Source organism: Brachycentrus maculatus, unplaced genomic scaffold (genome assembly GCF_059751285.1).
Source record: "Brachycentrus maculatus isolate JH-2025_06_01 unplaced genomic scaffold, ASM5975128v1 h1tg000475l, whole genome shotgun sequence".
Classification (NCBI taxonomy): Eukaryota; Metazoa; Arthropoda; class Insecta; order Trichoptera; family Brachycentridae; genus Brachycentrus; species Brachycentrus maculatus.
In genome coordinates this window covers 1,728,345-1,751,227 of record NW_028281222.1, presented here as the reverse complement: position 1 = coordinate 1,751,227, position 22,883 = coordinate 1,728,345, and the positions used below count along the sequence as shown (strand labels likewise).

Below are 22,883 nucleotides of genomic sequence, written 5' to 3'. Positions count from 1 at the left end.
CCAAATAACTACGAATGGAATCACCCAAAAACAGTATGAAGCCGCGCACGCATACGTAAAGTGGAGCACACACACAACAATCTACTGTGTGGAATTTTTCTCTCTAGGAACAGAAATTGGAAAAATATCAAAAACAGGACTGTTACTTAAATTTAATTGAATTAATCAAATTTAATTAAATTTAATTAGAAAAACTTGGCATGATCGGGTATGTCAAATACTTGAAAGCGGTGCAGTGAAGAGTCAAAATAATCGGCGGGTATGTATGAGGAGATGCATGAATGTTTAAGATTTGCAAAGACAGAATGGTGTTGCGTTCTATTATCTCTGCCTACCCCTGCGGTAAAGCGGCGTGATATTTTTTTAGATAATACCTTTTACGGGGACGTTGGAAACGCGGCGTTAATAAATGGGATATTCTCCCTTAATAAACTGTCGTCGTAGCGCGCGCTATCTCGGCCTTTCTGCAGCCGCGCCGAGGTGCCAAAATCCCTTGTCTGATTAATGGCCCCGAATTAAAAGAAATTTGGCGAATTTGTCACTTTTCCCAAAGTGTTGCGTTGATTAATGCTACGCGATTAAGTTCTCGAATTTTGCAAGTGATATATATTTTTTGAGTAATTTATTTCTGTTACTAAATTGGGATTATCGATTTTTTTTAATTTGACGTCGGATTTCTGTAATCGGACTCTTATTAATGGTTTTACATAAATCATGTGGAAGGTGCCATCAATCTTTAATTTAATTTTTCTTTGATGTTAATTAATCGGGATACAATTTTATGTTACTTTGTTTTTTAAGTATTTGGACACACTCAAAATGTTGTAAATAAATTATCTGGTCAAATTATAAGCTTAAATAATAAAAATGAAAATGGTATTTTCTGGCGTTTCTCAAGTGTGTGATTGAAATCCAGGATTTGGACCTCACATACTAATATAAGAGTTTCAGCTTAGTAAAAAGCTTCTTTACATCTCACCAATAGATGTCTCTAGTGAAGTTCTAATGATTCAAGAACAAGGTTTCTAAATTGGTTCATATATATATAGAACATTCAAGAATTTGAGTAGTGTGGTTGTCAATAATGGGTAGAATTGGTGAATGTTACACGTGTGTAAAGTGATCACTTAAACCAGCCGATGACGGTCGTCAGCCCCGTTAATCTCCCAGACTTCCATATTCTTCTTCGTCTTTGATGAGATGTCAAAAAATAATATGAAAATAACTCCTGTAATTGGAGATAATCCAGATTTTGTGAACAAGTATTTGGACACACTCAAAATGTTGCAATTTTATGTTGTTTCACATTTTCAATAAATTTCGCATCTTAGTGTAAAAAAAAATTGCTTAGCAAGAGCAGATCTGTCAGGAAGCCTAGATGCTTCTGTATCAGATCTGGGCATGCGGTGGGACAGCTTTCAATGATGTTAAAAGAAAAGAAAAAGAATCGTGTTTTTATTTTGTGCAAAGGTCCTAAGATCGATTTCTGAGATTAAAATAAAATTTCGTATTTTTTAAACTTTTATTATTACTCTCCACATTTTTAATTGTGTCTAAATCAGCGGTCGTGGAACCGGGGTAAATTATCCTAAATGGGGTAAAAATTAATTATGTTTTGAATATTGAAAGCATTAACTTTGTGGATCATCTTGATATATTATTTCGAGAAATAAAAATACTTTGTGTTCTGATCCACTCACATTTTTATTTAACCAACTAGTTTCGGCAACAACCTGTTGCCCTCTTCAGGGTTACATTTATTACTATATATTACTATTTATTACTATAGTAATAAATGTAACCCTGAAGAGGGCAACAGGTTGTTGCCGAAACTAGTTGGTTAAATAAAAATGTGAGTGGATCAGAACACAAAGTATTTTTATTTCTCGAAATAATATAAAAATTAATTATTTGGGGTAATAAGGAAGTTGTTGTAATTTGCTATTTCATAAACGTGTTAATATTTTTACAAATTTAAACAATTCAGAAATCGATTAAACGCTGAAGACTATTCAAATTGCTCTCACATCAAAAAGTCCCAATTTTTAAGTAATTGTATCAAACATGAAGCAACATCGTTTCTCCAAAAACTGAAAGGGAAACCTGAAAACCTGAATTTTCGCTTGATCCAATTTGAGAATTTTATTTTGTTTGTCTATTACATACTTACTATATTATTTTTTGACATCTCATCAAAGATGAAGAAGAATATGGAAGTCTGGGCATTTACGGGGCTTACGACCGTCATAGGCTGGTTTGAGTGATCACTTTACACACGTGTAACATTCACCAATTCTACCCATTATTGACAACCACACTACTCAAATTCTTGGAAGTTCTATATATATGAACCAATTTAGAAACCTTGTTCATGAATCACTAAAACTTCACTAGAGACATCTATTGGTGAGATGTAAAGAAGCTTTTTATGAAGCAGAAACTCTTATCCGTATGTGAGATCCGAATCCCGGATTATAATCACACACATGAGAAACGCCAGAAAATACCATTTTCATTTTTATTATTAAGCTTATAATTTGACCAGATAATTTATTTACAACATTTTGAGTGTGTCCAAATACTTGTTCACAAAATCTGGATTATCTCCAATTACAGGAGTTATTTTCATATTATAATATGAAAATAACTCCTGTAATTGGAGATAATCCAGATTTTGTGAACAAGTATTTGGACACACTCAAAATGTTGTATACATACTTACTATTTTCATGTAACCTTTTTTATTTTTCGTGTTAATTAATTAAAAAAATAAGTTTTATTTCAAATAAGCATTGAGTGTCTTCTTTTCAAATGGGGGGAAGGGGTAGTATCCTTTCTTTTACAAACATTGGTAATGACGTTTTATGCATATATGCATCTACAACAAATATTAAAATACAATTAATATCTGCCAAAGCATTTAAGCGTAAATACAAACACATTTAACTGTGACCCCTTTTCATGGAACTTGGAAGTTGTTTTAATACCTATTTTATTATATTTTTTCTACAAATACTATAAGATTAATACAAAATGTTCATTAAATCATGTATTTTATTAGTGATGTATCCAAAAGCATACTAAAACCGGTATTTTTAAGCGTAATAATAATGTACCCCTAGATTGCCAAAATAACGCACTGTGCGCTGTGGTTTAAATGCTTGTTCGCAAAATTCGTGGGTTTTCGCCACTTATATATTTTTTTTGAAAAAACATTATTTGATTGTTTTATTTTTGTAGTTTTATTTCATATGTAGTTTTATTTCGATTTTGTAGTTTTATTTCGATTATGTCTTATAAGGATAGCTTTGGATTATGACTTACCCATTTGATATCTGTCTTTAAATAATGGTGTGATGAGTGTGATCTCTCTCGTTCGCTTTCCTGCGACATAATTATTACCCGCGACCCCGTTACGACGGCAAGTTTGACCATTACAAATGCAATTACTCGCTAATTTTTAACCGCCCCTAATCCCAATTAGCATTTTACCGACATAACAGTCGCCGTAAGAGGGTAAACATAAAAATTATTACCCCCCCTAACGACGATCTTCCCTTAATTACCTCAGCTCTCGGCTAACTCCAACCCGAGGATTGGTCAGAAGACATTTGTGCAGCTCTGACTCTAGTTTAGGGTTAATCTCTCCTTGGTTAACGGACAGCTTTGCGGAGTACACTTCCGAAATTTTCTCGTTAACGAAAGGCGTGTCGGCGCGGGCCGCCTTGCCATACTCTTGTGGCAACTATACCGGCGCGCGCGCTGTTTCCCCTCTCCTCACAACTCGAAATGAATTCGTTTTGTTTTGTCACATAAAATAACAGACATGATTCCGTCTGTTAAGCACATAATGGCCCAAGTCTTAAAATGAAAAAAATTCTTAAATTTGGTAATAAAGAAGTTCCTAGCTGTCTACTTATTATTATTATTTTTATTATTACTTCACTGGTCTTGTGCAGGGTGGCGCAAAATCAATCACCCTATCGGAAGATGTTTTAATTTTTACAAACGACGTCGTACGTCCATTATATTTGACATTTATGAACTAGACAGCTGCAGTGTACAAACAGGTTGATAAAACGGGAACAAATGTGTATCAGCACTGGCGGCAGCCACTTAACGGATATCATCTTTTCCATTTGACAGAAAAAAAGTGATGGTCTAAATAATGATTTCCATAACTCAACTTCTTTTTTATTTAGTAAAAAAGTTATTTAAACACGAAATTGGATTTTTAAAATCATGGTTTTCAACCCCTGCCTTATTGTGTATATAACATAGAATTTTGTCTCTCGCCACCTTATACCAGTCTGATGATGTCGTTAACGACGAAACCTGGTTGCTGGTCAAATAAAATTAATGTAAAATAAAATAAAATAAAATGTAATACTAAACAATTTCAACAAAACTTCAAATAATTGGGAATTAAATATTTCAATAAACTCTCTAAAGAAATTTAAAAAAATAGAAGATATAAAAATTCTTAAGAAAAAAATTAGTGCCCATTACATATAAATTTAAAAAAATATATAAAAAAGACTATTATGCCATTAATTATATAAAACATTAAATCTTGAGTGTAAGTCCCTCTCCAAGCACAAGAGCTCAGTCTCTTTTTTGGAGAAGCATAGCGAATATAAAACTATAAGATTGCCATATAAATAAATGTTTAGAAATTGTATTTATGTTGTACTTAAAAATGTAACTATATAAAATAGTTAAAATAGATGTAGAAAAAAAACTACATACTATTTCATTATAAAAAATTGGATATTTAATTATGCGCCGCGATTAATCTGTTTGTTGGTCTTAGATGAAAATGGTTGAAACGTTTGGTTAACATGTTTTTCTTAGATGAAAATGGTTGAAAAATTTGGTTAACATGTTTTTCTTAGATGAAAATGGTTGAAAATTTTGGTTAACATGTTTTTCTTAGATGAAAATGGTTGAAACGTTTGGTTAACATGTTTTTCTTAGATGAAAATGGTTTAAACGTTTGGTTAACATGTTTTTCTCTCTTCTTCTTTCAGGACGTGATCCACACCATCAGCTCCCCACACGGCCAGGTCCAGCGGATCGTGGTCTTCAAGAAAAATGGCGTCCAAGCCATGGTTGAATATCCTTTTCAATAAAACAATTTTTAACTATAAAACGGTGTTTGAAAATGATGCGGAATGCATCGAAACACGTGTCACAGTAGATTTTAAGAAATAGTGGTATTTACTAGGTAAAACATTTTTTCTTTATTAATTTGATTATTATTGTGATTAGAAGATGACACTAAACAAAGGTAATTGAGATTTGAAATCCCGTGCTTTGTTTCATGAGCTTTTGCTCTTAAATTAAGTCAATTTTTTAAAATGAAATTTTACATGGTAAATACCACTATTTTTCAGTTATTGAAATTGAGTTTTAAATATAACTTAAGAGAATTTAAATAATTAGCAGTAAACATATTTCAGTATTTAATAATTTTCTGTAATCGTATTCGAGTATATTGCAATTTTCAGTGATTACGTTTAGTATATTTAAATTTTCAGTGGTCATATTCGAGGTCATTCCAATTTTTAGTGAATTCAGGGAATTCGAGATAATTAGAAGTTTTAGTAATTGTACTCTAGTAAATTGCAGATTTCAGTGATCACATTCGAGTACATTAGAATTTTCACTAGTTATATATGGCACTAGTTATATATTGTTTCTAGTTGTATATGGCAATTTTCAGGTATCATATTTAATGTTCAGTAATTATATTCGTGGAAATGGCAATTTTCAGTGGATATATTCAAGTGTATTGGAATTTTCAGTGATCAAATTCAAGAATATTGAAATTTTCAGTGATTAAGTTTTCAATGTCATTCAGGTCGCCATGTCAATCAAAGATTCTTCCATGTCAATAGATTCTTCCGGGTTTCCATGTCATCCGGGTTGCCTAGTCATCCGGGTTGCCATGTCATCAGGGTTGCCATGGAATTTGGGTTGCCATGGCATCAGGGTTGCCATGTCAACCGAGTTGCTATGTCATCTGGGTTGCCAAGTCATATAAGTTGCCATAGCAACTGAGTTGCTATGCCATCCGGGTTGCCATGTCATATGGGTTGCTATAGCAACCGAGTTGCTATGTCATCCGGGTTGCCCTGTCAATAAATTCTACCAGGTTGCCATGTCAATCGTACATTTATCTACAATATTTTGAGTGTGTCCAAATACTTTTTCACAGGAATTTTACACTCTTATATTAATTTCAAATTCCCTGTATTGTATAACTTTATTCTTTACTTATGTTTCCGGCAGTTTATTTATGGTTGATCGTTGGACTGCAACAGTGCCCCATGCACCATCGGGCACGAACAATGAAACGAGGCGTTTGCTCGGAGGCCTCCCAGCTATTAGTTCCCAGTCGGTTTGTCCGCATATCCGGCCTCCGCCCGGAAATGCCCTACGTACACAAGGCGACGCGGCGCGGTACAGGAAGTGGCTCCCACAAGGGCTGGGGTGCCCCGCCGCGGCGTCCGCGGGCCGCAAATACATACACCCGGAAATCCGGCTTTCTTTGTTCCGGTGGAATTGTGTATCCGCGACGTTTAATTTTTTTTAAATTAAAATTTGTAATAATTAAAAAATAAAAATGTTTTTAAGCCATTTGAAACATTGTCAGTCATACGCGCCTAGCGCGTATTCTGCACTAAGAAATGTCTAACTAACTAATCATCACGCCGCTTCCCCGCAGGGGTAGGCAGAGAGAATCGAACGTCACACCACTCTGTCTTTGCAAACATTCTTTGCCTCTTCTACATTCATGCATCTCCTCATTCATACCCGACGATTATTACGACTCCTGACTCGGCCGCTTTCAAGTATTTGACATACCTGATTGTGCCAAGTTTTCCTTGGTCTTCCTCTGCTTCTTTTTCCAACTACATTCGCCTCATAAATTTGTTTAACCGTTCTTTCTTCACTCACACATTCCACATGTCCAAACCATCTCAACACACCTTTATTAATTTTATCGATAATGCTTATCTCAGACTTACATTCTTTCCTTATTTCATCATTCGAACGTCTATCAAAGATCGTTTTGCCACACATTCGTCTGAGGGATCGCATTTCGACTGCATTCAGTTTGCTTTCATCCTTCTTTCGCCAACTCCATGCTTCGCTTCCATACATATCTAAGGGTTGGAACCAGATTTCCATTGTGCACTGCCAGTTAAGCTTTCGCTGATAGATTTTTATTTGCTCGAACTGATTTTAGTGCACCATTCACTCTGTTCCCTACATTCACTCTTCTTTCTATGTCTTTACCAATCTTTCCATACCTAGAAAACATTTTACCCAAATATACGAAACCATCTACCTGTTCCAAAATCTCCCCATTTACCAATATTTTACACTCAGATCTACATTCATCTCTTTCAAAAACCATTATTTTTGATTTGATAACATTCATCAATAAATAAAGTAAGAAATAAACTAAGAAATGTCTGATGATCAAATTTGTCTGCCTGATTTCTTTTTCAATAAGTTTTTAAATTTAAATTCACAATAAAATTAGGAAACAATTTTGTTTCACATTTTCAATAAATTGGACAACTTAGTTTTAAAAAAAATGCTTTGCAAGAGAAGGTCTGTCAGGAAGCCTAGATGCTTCTTTATCAGAGATCTGAGAATGCGGTGGGACAGTTTTTCTTCTTCTCCTAACCCTTATCCGCACCCAATGGTGCATAGGGCACTGCATTGTATTGACGCAATGTTATCTTGATCGTTAATTATATGAAGGCAGAGTGATCAGTCCTGCACTTCAGGGACCAGTCCAGAGTAATATTAAATAAATATTAGTGTGTAAAATCTCACCCCCCCTGGGAATTGAACCTGGGACCTCCAGCACGGTAGCTAAACGCGCTGACCTAATGGTCAGCACGGGACAGTTTTTAATGCCTGAAAATTTCATCATAATTTTCAGGCTATCGTATCGTGGCTCCAGAGTATCTTAAGGAGCTGTGTATTCCAGATGAATTGGTTGATAGACGTCTCACGCTTCGATCGGCTACAACATCTGCAATGGGCAAAGTTATCTTACCAGCTCGCAACCAACGCACTAAATTTGGCGAGCGTGCCTTTGCTGTTGCAGGACCGACGGCGTGGAATGCTCTTCCACCAATGGTTAGAAATAGTGAGAGTGAGATGATCTTTAGAAAAAGACTAAAAACACATTTGTTTGCTAAATCATTTCCACCATAATATTTTCCCCAATTCATTCACAGTGAAGCGCCCTTGAGGTATTTTTTTATGAAAATGGCGCTATATAAGTTATCCAATTTTATTATTTTTATTATTATCGGTAATCGGTTTGTTGCAAAGGTGGAGATAATGTTAGCAATTAATTCAACGCTTCTCGCATCCCTTAAGGCTGAGCAGTCGAATAGACGTATGCGAGACCCACTTTAAAAGCAATGAGCTGTGATTAATAATAGCCCGAGGAAGGGTTGTAACGAGAGATCCTTAGAAATACTAATGGCGGTGTTCACTAATTTAAATTCAATTCAGCTTATGTTTTTTCGGGTACAAAACGACCCTATTCGAGTAGGATTCAAATAAGAAATTAATGTATTTATTGATTTGGCGTTTTATTTGTAGAACTCCATTAACATGATTGATTTTTATTTATTTAAAACACCGTTTTTGTATTATTTGGTAAAAAAGTTTTTCTTCTTATAAATATTAAATGGTTTTGAAAAGATAAGAGTTATTGAAAGGTAAAGACTTAAAAAAATTATAGGCGGAGTTGCATAAGCCGTAGCTAGATTTTATATTGTGATGTTATATTATATTGTCACTTGGACGTCGGGTAGTTCAAAAAACAGATTTTTCTCTTTATTTCGCTTAAATCTTGTTCAGAACAAATTTTATTTTACCCATAAATACACGTTAGAGAGTCTGGAGACTGGGTCGTCATGAATAGATAATTGAGTTGAAACTCCTGCAAGGAGTTCACGTGTCAAGCGATCCGAAATTCCACGTGTTGTGACAGTTCGCGTGTTGTTTTAAACTTCGTGTCAGACTGCAGTATGTGGGCCGTCATAACAGTGCAGGGATAAAGTGCATTAGACCATGTTTCGAAACTGATTTGTGCAGCCTTTATGCATTTTTTTCTTTATGTTTAATAACATAATATAAATACAGGTACAAACAAAAAAAAATACAAAAAAAGATCCCAAAAGACACAAAGGAATTGCCTGTGTGTGGGTATATATTATATTTAGGTCATAGTAAAGGGCACTGGAAAGAATACAATAGATATTATAAGAATAAAATATGATAAAAAATATATACATATAAGACAATATTTAAAGCATTTTATGCTACAAAAATGCTTTGAGCATACTTTTTTTACTAGATGTGGCAAAATCTAAATGATTCCTTAAAAAATATTGTAAAATAAAACTAGAACTTTGTTTTAACCACGTTATTTTTGGTACTTTTTCTGAACTTGTTGATTTCGCAGATACTTTGTGGCACATTTTATAAAAGTTTATAAAATAAAACTAGAACTTTGTTTTAACCACGTTATTTTTGGTACTTTTACTGAACTTGTTGATTTCGCAGATACTTTGTGGCACATTTTATAAAAGTTTATAAAATAAAACTAGAACTTTGTTTTAACCACATTATTTTTGGTACTTTTACTGAACTTGTTGATTTCGCAGATACTTTGTGACACATTTTGTAAAAGTTTATAAAATAAAACTAGAACTCTGTTTTAACCACGTTATTTTTTGTACTTTTACTTAACTAGTTGTTTTCTTGAATGTTTTCCCTGTTCAAATTTTTTGAAACTCATACATATATCGTAAATCTCGTGTCGCTTTGTATTGTTCGCGAGAGCCATCTATGTTTGATTTGATTTAGTTCTCGCATACATACATTTGAATTAAAGGGTCTCTGCTAAGCATTCTCAACCAACCACAGATTGTTTATGACTTGGCCGAATGATGCAATCTCAGGTCTACCCGTTAGTGAATAGCTCTTGTGTATTTGTTTTATGATTCGTTCACAATTTTCCTTAACTCAGTATCCTTACGTTCGAGAGCTTGGAGTCGGCGACAAGAGCCAAGGAGGCGCTACACGGGGCGGACATATATTCAGGGTGCTGCACCCTTAAGATAGAATATGCCAAGGTAAGATTTTCTACATATATTATACATTTTACTAACACCCTATGGTTCTCTGTTAATGCAATGTTTTCTCAGCCTAAATGCACTAAAATCGTGAAGGAAATTGGTAACATAAACCAAGCTAGGACACAAAATGCCGAACCCTCTTCTATTTGAACTGAAGGCCAATAGCGGGTAAATATTAAGTTAAAAATATCCCGTTTTTTCTAGGATACAGTTCATTTTCTGGGCATTCCGAAAACATGCACATCTGAAAATTGACGATTTTTGATATTATATATGACGTTATTGAAAGGAGTGAGATATATATTAAGTTGTTGTGTTTAGAGCCTTATCGCACGATGTTGTTCGCAGGGGTATCGCTCTTCGCATCACCCCATTATCCCCCAAAAGTGAATAATTAAGGAGCCCGTTTCGCATTAAGTCCTGCCCACAAATTAGGGATATTGCGGGAATTATATTAACGAATGGCCACTTTATATGAATGAGAAAGCCCCCTTCGAAGCCATCGGAATGGCCGCTTTAAATTGTTGCGATTTGAGTTTCCGACCGCATCGCACGAAATTGTTTGGTAGTAACTTGGAAAACTGGCTTTTCAACGCTAATAGTACAGTAACATATAACAAACATATCGTAGTTGTACAGGAGAAAGTGACCAACTAACGAAACGTAAAATGTTCAGGAGGGCCATGTAAGTCACTTTTGCTTGGTAAGAAAATAAACATCAATGCAGTTAGTCGTCTTTAACAAGTCAATACATTATACTTCCAAGTTTAAAATCCTTTGGGATTTTTTTCAGGGCAATATTAAGCTAGTATGATATCAAAAAGACAATGATCATAATTTTGTTTTGTTTGCCTCGCACTAAATTCCTGATTCGTCTTGTGTTTGCCGCCCAAACGATCCAGCGGCAAGGGCGGGCCGCCCCAGGATTGGCCGGAAAGGCGGAGGGAGGGAGGGAAAGTAAATCTGCCGGAACAGATAAAATATTCCATCCGAAATGTAACTGACAACTTTCTTGAACTTTTCTAATATGTCCCCGGGCGTGTTTTCCGGCACTTGTGTAAGAGAGTGTTCGGCTGGTATAAGTTTATGACAGAAAAAAATACTTGGTATTTGTTTCGGGTTGATCTGCCCCGTAGATTGAGTTCTTTGACTTCCGTCGGCTTTGGATTGATATAACGGACTAATCGAGAGAAAAGGGCGTCCTTTAAAGGCGAAAGTCCGTCACATATAAATAGACTAACTAATCATCACGCCGCTTCCCTGCGGGGGTAGGCAGAGGTATATAACGCCACACCCCACTGTCTGTGCAAACATAATTCGCCTCTTCCATGTTAATGGATCTCTTCATATATACCCGCCGATTATTTCGACTCCTAACGTGACCGCTTTTTTATCATAAAAATAGATTTTAAAATAATCAAAAACTTTTTTTATCGAGAACATGAATACTGTGTTCTCAAGTGCATAGTTACATTCAGCAGACATTCTGAAGTGCACACTTAATTTCAGGAGTCGTTCTCAAGAGCATAGTTTCATTCAGCAGACATTCTGAAGTGCACAGTAAATTTCAGGAGTCGTTTTCAAGTGCATAGAGTCAATCTCAAGTGCAAAGTTATTTTCAGCCGTCTTCATATGACACATATCGTTATTCGGGATCAACATTCGTTTGTTGCATTCAATTTTTATCAGTTTGAAACCTTAACTGTTTTCAGCAGTACCAGCTACCATAATATTTTCATTAATTGATTCGGCAGTTACTTTGTGGTAAAATCTATCCATTTTTAATTCATGTTTTACTTAGTAAATACCACTATTTCTTAAAATCTACTGTGACACGTCGGCTGTCCAAACTTAAAACACAGTCAGGGACATTTTTTTTGGAGTACTTTTTTTGCATTTTTGGACCAAGTAGATTCTACTTAATCCAAAAATGCAAAAAAAAGTACTGCAAAAAATGTCCCTTACTGTGTTGTAAGTTTGGACAGCTGACGTGTTTCGATGAATTCCGCATCAATACAGTGTTTGAAAATGATTCGGAATGCATCGAAACACGTGTCAGAGTAGATTTTAAGAAATAGTGGTATTTACTTAGTAAAACATTCATTAAAAAACATAATATTTGCTCATATATTTATCTTATTTTATTTTATTATATTTTGTTTTTTTTTTTAATTTTCTTATTTACAGCTTATGCCTTTAATAATATTTAAAAAAATATGTACAGTAAAATTACACGAATAAAAATCATCACTTACAGTAATCATCACTATCGTATAAAAAAATTAATACAATACAATGGATTTTCAAAACAATTCGTCACATAAACGAAAGTTACGTACTAGAAAGATCTGGAAATTCTTGATTGCGAATTCTCTCTTAGTTAAGCGGACAAAATCGTATGTTCTGAATAACTCGGATAAACAAGTGGAAGGCCAACACTATACAATCACACTTATCTATCAGAAATGCATATCAGATTCACTAGAAAATAAACATCAAATAGATGTTCAATCCGATTTACTAAGGATATCAGAATCCACCTTCGTTTGGTTCTGTAGGCCGGGATATTGTACCAGGAGCTCAGAACACACCCCAGTAATGATGTCATCAATATGACCTGACGCAGTGTGCGGTTACTTTACGTACCTTCTAGTATATACCATATTCCTTAACGGCTCGGTCTAGTTTTGGCCAATAAATTATAGTACCCCTTCCGCTCTTATGTTTCCCGGATGACGGCTTGTCCCCCAGCCGTGGTGATACGCTAGAATATTATAATATATTACACCAATGCAGATACTGCTGGATTATCTAGAATATATTGACGGAGGAAACCTCGTCTAGATGATTTATTTACTATACACAGGATTGGTCACGTTTTGTCGCAACTTTAATTGAGATTTCGATAGAATACAGTAAACAGAACAGATTTGTATTTTAAGGATTTTTGTGCAATATTGGAAATGTAACTTTTTGGTCAGTACTTCCACAAATAGTATATAAAACATGTTTACGGAAGTATTTCATTTATTGTTTCGGCATTAACTTTGTGGTAAGACATGTTGCAATGATTAAAGAAAACACTTGTTTTTTACCACTTGAGTTTTATTATAGACTACATGTTTCAGAAGTTAAACTTCCATCATTCAAGTCTGTAGATTAACTAAAATATAAAATATAAAATAGTTCTATAAATAAGGAGAGGGGAAAGTAATTTATTATTTATAGAACAATTTCAGTTCAGAAGTTAAACTTCCATCATTCAAGTCTGTATAATGACTAAAATATAAAATATAAATTGTTCTATAAATAATAAATTACTTTCCCCTCTCCTTATTTATAGAACAATGTTATATTTTATATTTTAGTTATTATACAGACCTGTGTGATGGAAGTTTAACTTCCGAAACATGTAGTCTATAATAAAACTCAAGTGGTAAAAAACAAGTGTTTTCTTTAATCATTTACAGTATATGTAATAGAGGAAAACTAACTAACTAACCATTACGCCGCTAGGCAAAGAGAATAGAACGCCACACCACTCTGTGTTAAATATTGATTTTGGCGTTCAATTTGTAGAACTCCATTATAATTCATTGTTAAATCAAACACAGATTATTTTTAGTCTGTTTAGTTGTATTTTATTGTTAAAAAGTACATAAAATTTTCAAAAGAATGACATTCACAACATTTTGAGTGTGTCCAAATACTTGTTCACAAAATCTGGATTATCTCCATCTTCATATTCTTAGAATATCTTCGTCTTTGATGAGATGTAAAAAAATAAAATGAAAATAACTCCTGTAATTGGAGATAATCCAGATTTCGTGAACAAGTATTTGGACATACTCAAAATGTTGTGAATAAATATAATAAAATATAAAACCCTCATCCGCACCCCAATGGTGCATAGGGCACTGCGTCATATAAACGCAGTGTCATCTTGATGGTTTACACATGAAGGAAAGGTGATCAGCCCTCCTCTTCAGGTACCAGTCCAGGGTAATATTGGATAAATATGACAGTGAAAAAATCACTTATATTTATTTTACCCCCCTTGGGAATCGAACCCGGGACCTCCAGAACGGTAGCCGAGCGTGCTGACCATTACACTACGGAGGCGGACGAAAATAAATTATCTGGTCAAATTATAAGCTTAAATAATAAAAATGAAAACTATGTTTTCTGGCGTTTCTCATGTGTGTGATTATAATCCAGGATTCGGACCTCACATACTAATAAAAGAATTTCTGCTTAGTAAAAAGCTTCTTTTCATCTCACCAATAGATCGGCTGTCCAAATTTAAAACACAGTAAGGGACATTTTTTTGTAGTAGTTTTTTTTTTTGCATTTATGGACTAAGTAGACTCTACTTAGTCCAAAAATGCAAAAAAAAACTACTACAAAAAATGTCCCTTACTGTGTTTTAAATTTGGACAGCCGAGATGTCTCTAGTAAAGTTCTAGTGATTCAAGAACAATGTTTCAAAATTGGTTTATATATATATATAAAACTTCCAAGAATTTGAGTAGTGTGGTTGTCAATAATGGGTAGAATTGGTGAATGTTACACGTGTGTAAAGTGAGCACTTAAACCAGCCTATGACGGTCGTCAGCCTCGTTAATCCCCCAGACTTCCATATTCTTCTTCCATATACATCTTTGATGAGATATCAAAAAATAATATGAAAACTCCTACAATTGGAGATAATCCAGATTTATGAACAAGTATTTGGACACACTCAAAATGTTGTAAAAAAACTCCTCTATTTCATGTTCTGTAGCGAAACGCCATCGCTCTCAAGAAATAATTCTTCTTCGAAACATCAAAGGTGCGTTGACGAATTGGCTTCTTTTCTCGGCTTTCAGACGAGGGAAAATGTCCCATTTTTTTCTATACGCGCCATGAAAACTCATTGATCCTTTTCTACGATGTGCTAGTGTGGGTTCAGATGAAAATCTTTTGAGCGTCTTGGGGTCCATTTGATTGATTACAAATATACAGTATCTACTCAATGAATTAGGGCCACCCATTATTTTTTTGAATACTCTGAAATCTTTTGGATTATTACATTTATTTTACATAAATACTTTAAGTTTTTTATTGACATCTAATATCATGTATATTACCTTCAATAATATGTAAAATATACCTGGATTATTTAAGCGTTTACAAAATTTTAAACCCTTTTTCTGAGAAAGGTCCCTAATTAGCACAGGTAGACAGATAGTTGAAAGTTCAAAAAAAAGCCCTATCTCATTTATTAGTGAAGTTTCTTGAGTTCTGATTGTTGTTTTGTTCAGAGAGGTTATATAGTTATCGTGTCTTGTGAAAAAAACTTAATATTTAATTTTAGTTCATAAAGTATAATTTTTTTTTGTAAACACAAGTGTTTTTTTTGAAAAGGACAAAATGGGAAAAAGTAAAGACATTTCTGAGGAAAAAAAGTCTAGTGTTATAGTGCTACTGAAATTAGGAATACTATCTAATAGAGAAATTTCAAAAAAAGAAAACGTTTCTCGTCAAACAGTGGACAAAATTTCAAAATCAATAAAAAATCAGTCACCCGCCACCAGCAATCAGCGAAAGAACTGTCGTAAGATTAGAAAAACAACACCGAGGACTGATCAAAAAATCGTTCAAAGTGCCTTAGAAAACCAAAGTGCATCAGCAAAAACATTAAAAATAAAATTGGAAGAAGAGGGTATAAATATATCGGTATCAACACTGAGGCGACGTCTTTACGAAGTAAATCTGAAATGCAGGCGCCCTGTAAAAGTACCAAAATTGACACCACGAATGAAAGCGGATCGATTAAAATGGGCCAGGCTACATCGAAATTACTCGGTAGATGATTGGAAAAAGGTATTTATTTAAATTGAATTTTCAACATATCATTTTAGTCAATAAACTTATATATTTGAATTAAACTTAAATTTTCATTATTTTTCAGGTCATCTTTAGTGATGAGTGCCGGTTAGAAGCCGTGACAGAGAGCCGTCGATTCGTCAGGAGAACACCAATGGAACGTTACAATGAGGCCTGTGTGGTTAAAGTTATCAAACACCCCCCTGCAACAATGATATGGTCATGTATTATTAACAATTTACCTGGGCCGTTGTTTTTCGTGGAAGGAACAATGAACCAAAATTCCTATAAGCAGGTCCTCGAACGAATTTTATTGCCCTTCTACCATACACTCGACCCAACAGAAGGTCCATACACCTTCATGCAGGATGGGGCACCTTGCCACCGGGCTAAATCAATAATAAAAATTTTGTCTAACAAAAATCTGCCTTTGCTCCCCTGGCCTGGAAATTCTCCGGACCTTAACCCTATAGAAAACGTATGGAGCATGTTAAAAAATAAGGTATACTCATTCCCAAATCCGACAGTATACTGTCTAAAAAAAAAAATTCAAAAAATTAGGTCAGAAGACGAAGAAATAAAAAACACGATAAAACAGTGCATTTTAAGTATGCCAAAAAGAATTGAGGCAGTTATTTCTGCCAAAGGTGGAAATAATAAATACTAACTATATTTATATGAAAATATATGCATAATTTAAGCGTAATAAAGTGTTCTTGTGTAAATAAAATTCAATGTTGTTTTATTCAAGGTTTTCTCTGAGTTATTCCTGTTTGAATTGAGAAATTGCGCGAAATTCTGCGTGGCCCTAATTCATTGAGTAGATACTGTAGTATATCGACGAAACTCATTTATTTCGCCAATTCACAGCGACCTGCTGAGGATATTGTGTACTTTTCAATCTTCATAAATGTTTTCTTAATTTTATTCATTAATTTATTAAAATTTAACACTTGAATAATCCACTTAATCGAGTTTTATTTTTATTTACGACTAGTTTCGAAAACGACAGTTAATAAGATACGAAAAAACAGTATATTATTAATTATTGATGAAAACAATTGTCGTTTTCGAAACTCGATAAATAAAATAATAAATAATAAACTCGATAAATAAAATAAATAAAAATATAAAACTTGATTAAGTGGATTATTCAAGTGTTTAATTTTATTAAAAAATATACATATATAAATATATTATATATATATATATATATATATATATATATATATATATATATATATATATATATATATATATATATATATATATATATATAAATAATAAACTCGATAAATAAAATAAATAAAAATATAAAACTTGATTAAGTGGATTATTCAAGTGTTTAATTTTATTAAAAAATATACATATATAAATATATTTATATATATATATATATATGTATATATATATATATATATATATATATATATATATATATATATATATATATATATATATATATATATATATATATATATATATATATATATATATATATATTAATTTCAATTAATAAAATTTAACGCTGTTGTCGCAATTTCAATACTATTAGAATATTAATCCCTGTATGATATGAAAAATGCATTTATACGCGGATACCGAAAGCGCAATCAACTAGAGCTGGCATTTGCAATTTGTCAGTCCGATCGATTGAAAATAATATTTGAAGCTGTCGCAGCCGCACGCCTTCGGTTCGCGAGGTCCATATTTCACCGGGGGAGGTTATCATTAATTGGCACATCTATAACAAACGGCTGATGCTGAATTTAGCAGTGCGTTTCCAATTATGCGGCGAATGGGGCCATCGGAAAATGTGGGAAATATCGCTCACTCCTTTCGAGAACGTCATATGTAAATCAAAAAAAACTTATCCATTTTTAATTAATGTTTTACTTAGTAAATACCACTATTTCTTAAAATCTACTGTGACACGTGTTTCGATGCATTCCGCATCATTTTCAAACACCGTATGTGAAGCCTATTCTAAATTTTAGAGTTGGGTCCTTGGGACGTTGAAGGTTGAAGAGGGGGTAGGAGCTGTTTCTTATTATTATTTATTGATTCAATTTTTATTTTTTATTTTTATTTCTTATCAGAGGGAACATAGACAAAAGGGGGGAGGCTTTAGTCATTGTCATATTGTTAATTATGGGTTTATTGTTATTTATATTCTTATGAATTTCTATTGTTTCAAAATGTTGCAGTTTATGGCTTTTCGTATTGATTATTTTTAGGATTTCTACATTAAAAAAAAAAAACAAAAATTAAATTAATAAATAAAAATAAAAAACAGCTACTACCCCCTCTTCAACCTTCAATGTCCCAAGGACCCAACTCTAAAATTTAGAATTAGCTTCACACACGGTGTTTGAAAATGATGCGGAATGCATCGAAACACGTGTCACAGTATATTTTAAGAAATAGTGGTATTTACTAAGTAAAACATTAATTAAAAATGGATAGATTTTACCACCAAGTGACTGCCGAATCAATTAATGAAATTAAAAAAACTTAGCTAAATGAAAACATTTAGCGTATAATTGTATCTTTTCTTTTTTATAACGCCGTTTTTGCATTGCAAATTTTTTTTTTTCGAAATAATATATATGGTTATGAAAATAAAAAAAGAAAAGAGTTAAGGACACTAGGGACATCTATTAATGAGATGAAAAGAAGCATTTTATTGAGCAGGAGCTCTTTTATTAGTACGTGAGGTCCGAATCCTGGATTATAATCACATACATGAGAAACGCCAGAAAATATCTTTTAATTTTTATAATTTTAGCTTACAGTCTTTGATGAGATGTCAAAAAATAATTAAAAAATAACTAAAATATTACACCTATTAAATTCAATTAATTAAATTATTACACCTTGTTCCATATAAAGGCCAAATTATGAATTATCTTGAAAATTTAGAAATCCAAAAAAACCTAAATTCTAATAATAATTTATTAAATAATATATTGTTTCAAAATTCTTCACCTTTGCTTTCCATTTTTCCTTTGTTTTCAAACTCCGCCCCTTGACTAACCCCTTCCCCTTACTTTCCCCTCTCCTTATTTATAGAACAATTTTATATTAAATATTTTTGTTACTATACAGACCTGAATGATGGAAGTTTAACTTCTGAAACATGTAGTCTATAATTAAACTCAAGTGGTAAAAAACAAGTGTTTTCTTTAATCATTAAAAGATAACTCGTTTGATTATGCCCTAACAAGGCGAAACAATTGTCACAATATTATTTATATTTTGTGTTTTTGTTAATAAAACACAACTTAGTAGACTCGAAAAATCTGCGTTTGATTTAAAATTCGTACATAAGATAAAAATAAAATAAATATAAAAAACTCCTATAATTGGAGATAATCCAGATTTGTGAACAAGTATTTGGACACACGTTTAAAATGTTGTAAATAAGCATTAAGAAGGCATTTGTCCGCCTCCGTAGTGTTATGGTCAGCACGCTCGGCTACCGTTCTGGAGGTCCCGGGTTCGATTCCCAAGGGGGGTAAAATAAATATAAGTGATTTTTTTCACTGTCATATTTATTCAATACTACCCTGGACTGGTACCTGGAGCGGAGGGCTGATCACCTTTCCTACATGTGTAAACGATCAAGATAACACTGCGTTTATATGTCGCAGTGCCCTATGCACCATTGGGGTGCGGATAAGGGTTTTATTATTATTATTATTATTTAAATAAGCATTATATATGTATGTATGTACAAGTTTATTTTCTTCATAGTAAATACAAGTCGTATCTCATTTCGGAACGGTCTCATTTTGTATTATATGATATATCAACTCCTCAAACGGATCTCCACATTCTGTCTCGTAACTTGAGTAAACTTTACTCATAATGATTGTTCAACTACATTCAACTGAGCAAAACTTTAGAATGCTCAAATACAGACTAGAAAATCTGACATACTATATAGTATACATAACGTCATATATCAAAAATCGTCAATTTTCAGTTGTGCATGTTTTCGGAATGTCCAGAAAATGTACTATATCCCAGCAAAAGAGGCATATTTTTAACTCAATATTTACCCGCTACAGGTCAGAAAGCGTTGTTTTTGCATTTTGAAGAAAAGGTATTGTTTAATGATTTTTTTAAATATACTAAATATATGGAGAAAAATCCTTCAGGTTTTACCTAAAAAGATCTGTTGCGCAGTAAAAAGTTCAATAAGTGGCTTGACATTTATTTTTAATACATTGTATTATCTTTTTAAACTTAAAATACGTTCTCCTGAAAAATCAAGTTTTTTTTAATTATGACGTTCTTGAAAGGAGTGAGCGATATTTACAACATTTAGAGTGTGTCAAAACACTTATTCATAAAATCTGGACTATCTCCAATTACGGGAGTTATTTTCACATTATTTTTTGACATCTGTGAAAGTGTTTTTGTTGTTGTTGTTTTTTATGTTTAAACGTGCAGGGCACTCAATTTACTGCTACACCCGCCGGACTCCCCGTCGGATCGACTGCTCGCAAATTCCTGAAACGGAATGAAAAATTGACAAAGTTTTCCGTACTTAGTTGTTATCGAAAATGTCAACTATTCAGCTATGCAGCTGCAACTTGCGACTATGGCTCGTTATTTTTGCGCCAGAGTTGCCAGACTTGTGACGTTTACGCCGGGGAACTTTAGCTACCCCGTCTCTGAGGGGTGGAAATGAATTCCTTTGGCGGGTGAGAGTTCTCGGTGCGCTGAAAAGAAATAGCTGTTTTCTATGCTTTCGCCGACGATTCTATGCTGTGCACACGGTGACTCGAAACTCGTGATACAGTAAAAAGTTGGTCCAAGATTCTTCTTTTTTTACTTGTGTGTTTTTGTTGTGAAATTGTGTCCCCATTTTGGGAAGTCCGAAACAGGTCTTCGACAATCTGTTCTCCTGTCCACTCGTGTAAATAATGGTGCCAGGGAATCTGCCTTCTTTCGACACCTCCTTAGACCATAGTTGCTGGTTGCTTCTCATTGGAAGGGACAAGGTAGAAAGTGAGTTCATAAAAGATATTGAATTTTCTGCCCAAAACCATTTAGAATTCCAGTAGTGATCATGTCTTTGAGAACATTGTCCGTCGATGGTTGCTTCTCGTTGGAAGGGACAAGGTAGAAAGTGATTGACTAAAGTCCAGGTGTGATTATTTTATTGTAAAACCTTTATACTGTAAATTTTTATTGTATGTATTATATGTAATGTATATAATCTAATAATTACAAAAAACAAATATGAATAATAAAAATTGTTAACATGTAAGTATTTCGGCTCAACATAGGCCATGCCTAAAGAGCCGTAATACATATTGTAAAAAAAATGTATGTATCTATGAAATAAATAAAAAAAAAATATACTCTTGATCTTACCTTGGATGATCATACTTTAATCGTAGTTGCAGTAGCTTGTACTGTTTTTCTCTTTTTTTAGAAAAAATATTTTTTTTACTTGCCTTAGAAAATTTCCTTGCCTATAATGTACCTACAAGGATTTAGAGCATATTTAGTTTATATCTCTTAAAAATGAATGTGGATGTGTATAGTTCACAATAAATTAATGAAATCAATCCCTAAAAAATAAAATAAAATATACAACAATACAACAGACACGATGGATTCAGTATCTTACATCAATCAAGATCTGTCACATAGCTCATTTATTTGTCTTATTCGGCTTGTAACAATTTCCAAATAAATAAAAAAAAAAAAAAAAAAAAAAAAAAAATATATATATATATATATATATATATATATATATATATATATATATATATATATATATATATATATATATATATATATATATATCTTCTTTACGTGTCGTGTCGGTTCCCCGCAACGTTGACAATATTTGTTTATAAGAAGTATAGAAGTAATAATAATAATAATAAAACCCTTATCCGCACCCCAATGGTGCATAGGGCACTGCGTCACATAAACGCAGTGTTATCTTGATCGTTAACATACAAAGGAAAGGTGATCAGCCCTCCGCTTCAGGTACCAGTCCAGGGTAATATTGAATAAATAGTATAGAAGTAAGCACCATTTAATTACCTTTAACAGTTTTTTTTAACAATTATTTTTAATTTTATACACATATCATTATACCGGCTTATTTCAGGTCGTCAGATCTGTGAATGCCCAGGCTTCTATATTCATCTTCATCCATATTGAGATATTAATGAAAAAATATTATAAACAATTGTGGAGGTTACTAACCAAAGTTACATTTCCATTATAAATGATTTTAAGTGATCAGGAATTCTAGCTTGTAAAATTGTTACGTTTTGGTGCGATTTAATGATTTCATATTGGTTTAACACAGGATTGGTCACGTTTTGTCGCAACTTTAATTGAGATTTCGGTAGAATACAGTAAACAGAACAGATTTGCATTTAAAGGATTTTTGTGCAATATTGGAAATGTAACTTTTTAGTGAGGACCTCCACAAATATATTTTATACATAAAAAGTTGTTTATATTTTAAGCACTAACTTGCTGATTTTCCATTTTATAATTAGAATGTCACTTTGTTTTAAAATCACTTTAAATATTTTATTAGAACTTAATTATAATGTCTACCGGTTTCCAAGCTAACCGCTTCTGTATCAAGACTGTTGATAATAATCAGTCTAGATATTTAAGCAGTTAGATTCGAAACCGGTAGACATTGTAATTAAGTAATAATAAAATATTTATAGTGATTTTAAAACACAGTTACATTTTAATTATTAAAAAAAATAATGCCAAACTGCCGAAATTGCCCCTCAGGCTTATAATTTTACGGTTATATATATTCATATTATTTTAACAAAG

The 22,883-nt window shown here is 33.1% G+C and overlaps 1 protein-coding gene across 4 annotated transcripts in view; it reads left to right on the top strand.

Moving 5' to 3' along the window:
• Positions 1-22,883, top strand: part of sm (heterogeneous nuclear ribonucleoprotein L) — a 455,499-nt gene that overhangs the window by 380,546 nt on the left and 52,070 nt on the right. For all 4 annotated transcript variants that reach the window (XM_088272102.1, XM_088272101.1, XM_088272100.1 and 1 more), the window contains exons 3-4: positions 5,031-5,116; positions 10,082-10,178. In XM_088272102.1, the coding sequence (XP_088128228.1) occupies positions 5,031-5,116; positions 10,082-10,178 (183 nt within the window). The remainder of the gene's footprint in view (positions 1-5,030; positions 5,117-10,081; positions 10,179-22,883) is intronic.